The sequence below is a fragment of the Octopus bimaculoides genome, chromosome 18, assembly GCF_001194135.2.
Source record: "Octopus bimaculoides isolate UCB-OBI-ISO-001 chromosome 18, ASM119413v2, whole genome shotgun sequence".
NCBI lineage: Eukaryota > Metazoa > Mollusca > Cephalopoda > Octopoda > Octopodidae > Octopus > Octopus bimaculoides.
In genome coordinates, this window is record NC_068998.1 from 15,368,885 (window position 1) to 15,372,794 (window position 3,910).

General features: G+C 34.8%; 1 protein-coding gene and 1 long non-coding RNA gene across 2 annotated transcripts in view; both read left to right on the plus strand.

The window, feature by feature from the left end:
• Window positions 1–2,324, plus strand: part of LOC128249769 (uncharacterized) — a 9,492-nt gene extending 7,168 nt beyond the window's left edge. Inside the window, exons 2-3 of the long non-coding RNA XR_008265872.1 lie at window positions 952–1,047; window positions 2,218–2,324. This is a non-coding gene — a long non-coding RNA (uncharacterized LOC128249769). The remainder of the gene's footprint in view (window positions 1–951; window positions 1,048–2,217) is intronic.
• Window positions 2,325–2,922: 598 nt separating this feature from the next.
• LOC106873297 (golgin subfamily A member 6-like protein 7) overlaps window positions 2,923–3,910 on the plus strand; it is a 22,233-nt gene continuing 21,245 nt past the window's right edge. Inside the window, exon 1 of the mRNA XM_052974537.1 lies at window positions 2,923–2,943. Within this exon, the coding sequence (XP_052830497.1) occupies window positions 2,923–2,943 (21 nt within the window). The remainder of the gene's footprint in view (window positions 2,944–3,910) is intronic.

The window sequence follows — 3,910 nt, forward strand, 5'->3', positions numbered from 1 at the left end:
TTATGTCCCCGTAACTTAGCGGTTCGGCAAAAAGAGACTGATAGAATAAGTACTAGGCTTACGAAGAATAAGTCCCGGGGTCGATTTGCTCGACTAAAGGCGGTGCTCCAGCATGGCCGCAGTCAAATGACTGAAACAAGTAAAAGAGTAGAAAGAGTAATATATGCTGTGAAGGCACATGGCTTAGTGGTAAGGGTGTTGCACTCATGATTGTGAGGCCATTGTTTCAATTTCCAGACAGAGCGTTGCGTTGTGTTCTTGAGCAAAATACTTCCTTTCACGTTGCTCTGTGATCATTTCAACATCTGATAGGTGGCAAGTCGTATACCTGTACAGGTAATATCAATTTGATGGAGAGTGTGAGCTTATGTGAACACAAACATTTCATCATTATAAACAAATCTTCTGGCCTCTTAATTTCACCAATTGTAATCCCATGGATTATTATGCATGGGGTTTGGTTGAGAAAGACATCAACCACTCTACCTGCAACACTAAGGCCAAGCTAGTGGCCAAGATCAAGGAGATGTTTCAAGATCTTTCCAGGGACACAGTGAGGAATGCATGTGCTTGGTTTCTGAGCTGTCTTGGGGCCATGGGGGATGTTAAGGACAACTACTTTGAGTAAACTGTCATCTCCCAGCCGTATTGATAGTGGATATCTTTTGATTTTTTTTAAATACTTTCATTTTGCCATGGGATATTCTGTTTTCTTTCTCTTTAATGCAAACTGTCAAGAACTCCCTGTATAAATATGTTTATATATACAGAGAGAAAGAGAGAGATGTGTGTGTGTGTGTGTTGTGTATGTATGTGTGTGTATAAATATCCTCTCTCTTTCCCTTTTTCTCATGCATATGCACACACATGCACATACACACATGTGCATGCAGACACTTATACAAAAGGAAATCTCATTTAAAATGTTCCCAATATATTGATGATTTACAGAAGTTCACGTGCAAATCCTGATTTAGGGAAGAACTATGACTACAATATGGAAATACTAGAAACTGGACCATTGGATGCTTCAAAGGAATTTTATGGGTAAGCAACTCTTTGGAATATTCTCCTGGTAAATCCTGATCCTGCATACTTATAATCAGAGACATTCAAGCTTTGACCAACTTTTCTCCTTTCAAACAGTGTGTATGTGTGTGTGTGTGTGTGTGTGTGAGTGTGTACATATATATATGTTTATATGTATGTATGTGAATTATCTGATATGTTTTTTTATTGGGTTGGCAACTAAGTTCCCACCATTTTTTAAAATTTAAATTTTTTTAAAGGTTTAATAAAAATTAACAACTAATTAATCAATAATGTATTCACCCTTGTTGTTTACAACTTCTTCCCAACATTCAACAAGATTTTCAATGCGTCCTCTCCATACACAGCACAAATGTTGCAAGCAGCTTTTGCGGCCTTAGAACCTTGATTAAAACCAAAAAGAAGGAGGTGTCAAAAATGCTCGTTTTTCTTAACTTGACATTCCATTTTCTTCAACACCTTAGCTTTACAAGCAAGTAAAGTAATCTATATATGGCTGATTGACTGGCTAGATATAGTAGCCAGATCTTTCTTAATTCACACCCTATCAGTTTAAAAAAAGGAAAAGTGCATTGAACAATGTAATCCCAGATACAGTATATTTGATAAAAACAAAATAAGATGAGATAGTCATGGTTGGAATGCTTTCAATCATAGGCCTGTAGATCAAGTTTGTCCTTAGGATAAAAAAACAACAACAATTGGCTTTGTGCCTAAACAAGAAAATAATAAAAGATTAGCTATCTATCTATAGCTCTTAGATCAAGATCCATATAGAAATGTATTGGCAGTATGATTTAACCCTCTACTGTTCAGATTACTCTGTTAAATGTAATGCTTATTCATTCACATTGTTTTGAATTATTTAAACATTATCAAATAGCTTTGAGATTTTGATGATATCATTGTGTATTTTTAGAATGACATTGTAGGGTGGGCATGAGAAGCTGGATCTGGCCTTTTTCATGTAAAATGGGTAGGACATTTAGGCTGAATATGGCCAGTTTAAATGCTAAAGGGTTAAAATTGTTCACTTGTGCGTGGTTCACTGCCTTGAACCATAGATTGATTCTAAAAATATCAAGAAATATTTCTCTCATTTAGCGATTAATACATTTGTAAAATACTCATTTAATTGACTGTGAATTATTTCTTTTTTACAATTAGTGCTAGAAATAATGTCAAACCAAAAGTATTTGAAGAACCAGTGTGTCAACAAGCCCTTCAGAACCATCTTCCAATTAAAAAGAACAAGGCTGCACAGCAAAAATCTCTTGAGGTTAGTTGTCAATTGTTTCACTTTTTCAAGTCAGCATATATATATATATATATATATATATATACGTTCATACATACACATATATATACATATATATATAAAGGTAAGATCCAAGGATGAAGGTGTTGGAAGTTAGTGAGTTTCAAGCAGTCCTTAGGAGATATAAAAAAACAACTTTCAGGAACAATAGTGGTTTACTGGAGCAGAAGGATGTGAATTTTTCCCATATTGAAGTATGATAAGCTGAAAAAAAGGTTACTTTATAATTCATGGTTAGCAACTGGTGTTGCTGTATATTTTTTCATTTTTTTTTCATTTTATCTAGTTTCAGCTCATGAGTTGTGGCCATACTGGGGCACCACCATATGTGAATAAAAATCTAAAATTTGGGATAGGAGTAGATAAAATCCAAGCTAGATATGTTTCATAGCTAGTGGAACCTTGGAAGTAGTAATTGTCCAAATGATGGGTAGACTGCAAGTTACTCTTCAGGCCAAGGATACCTTGATTACACGAAGTTTACATTGTCATTAGGAGATCTCATGTTAACTTGCAGGGAATTTGATCACAATGCAAATCCTCTATGAGTTAACATGAGATCTCCTAATGACAATGTAAACTTCATGTAATCAAGGTATCCTTGGTCTAAAGAGTAGCTTGTGGTCTAACCTTCATTTGGATAATTTATCAACTTATATATATTAAAGTTAGATAAGGCCGGTTTATGGGATTACCTTAGGTTTTACGTCCATAAAGGGCCTGGCTTTATGACGTATCATCAAATCCCAAAAGCTTGTTTCTGTTTTTAGACTCCACATTCAAGTTACCTCTATTTCCAGGTCTTTGTATTTTGAAAGTTTCTCCATTTCTTTTAGAGAAATGTTGTCATCTGTTGGCATTGATACATCAATTAGAAAGCCTTTTTTTTCTTCATGATCTCTGACAACTATATCTGGCCTATTGGCCTTAATTTCTCTATCTGTGTGTATTAGCATATCCCATAGTATTGTTGCTTTCTCCTTTTCTGTGATCTTTTCTGGCGTGTGCCTATACCCTCTTTTTTCTGTTGTTATTCCATAGCTTCCAGTGTATGTAGGTCGTCCCAATTCTGTCATGTCTGTGAATATATTCCTTCTTAGTCAGGACTGGGTAGCCAGAGACAATATGATTTATTGTTTCTTGTCCATCTCCACATATTCTGCAGTTACTTATTATGTTTCTTTTCATTATACATTTTTGGTAATTTCTGGTGGGGAGGCTTTGGTCTTGTGCTGCAATAAAAAATCCTTCAGTCTCTGCTTTGAGTCCTGAGCTTCTCAGCCATTGCTGGAATTTTGCTTTGTCTATTTCTTTTGCATTTAGTTTAGCCCAGTATTTGCCATGAACGGGCTTTTCTTGCCATCATTTTATCATGATCCATTGCTGTTCTAGTTTTATCATTGTTATTATTATTATTATTATTATTATTATTATTATTATTATTATTCATAAGTGAGATATCTTACAATAAACATTCTATAGTAGTTATTATTATGCTTATGATGTAGATAACCTACAGTAGTTGTCACCCAAACTCCATCA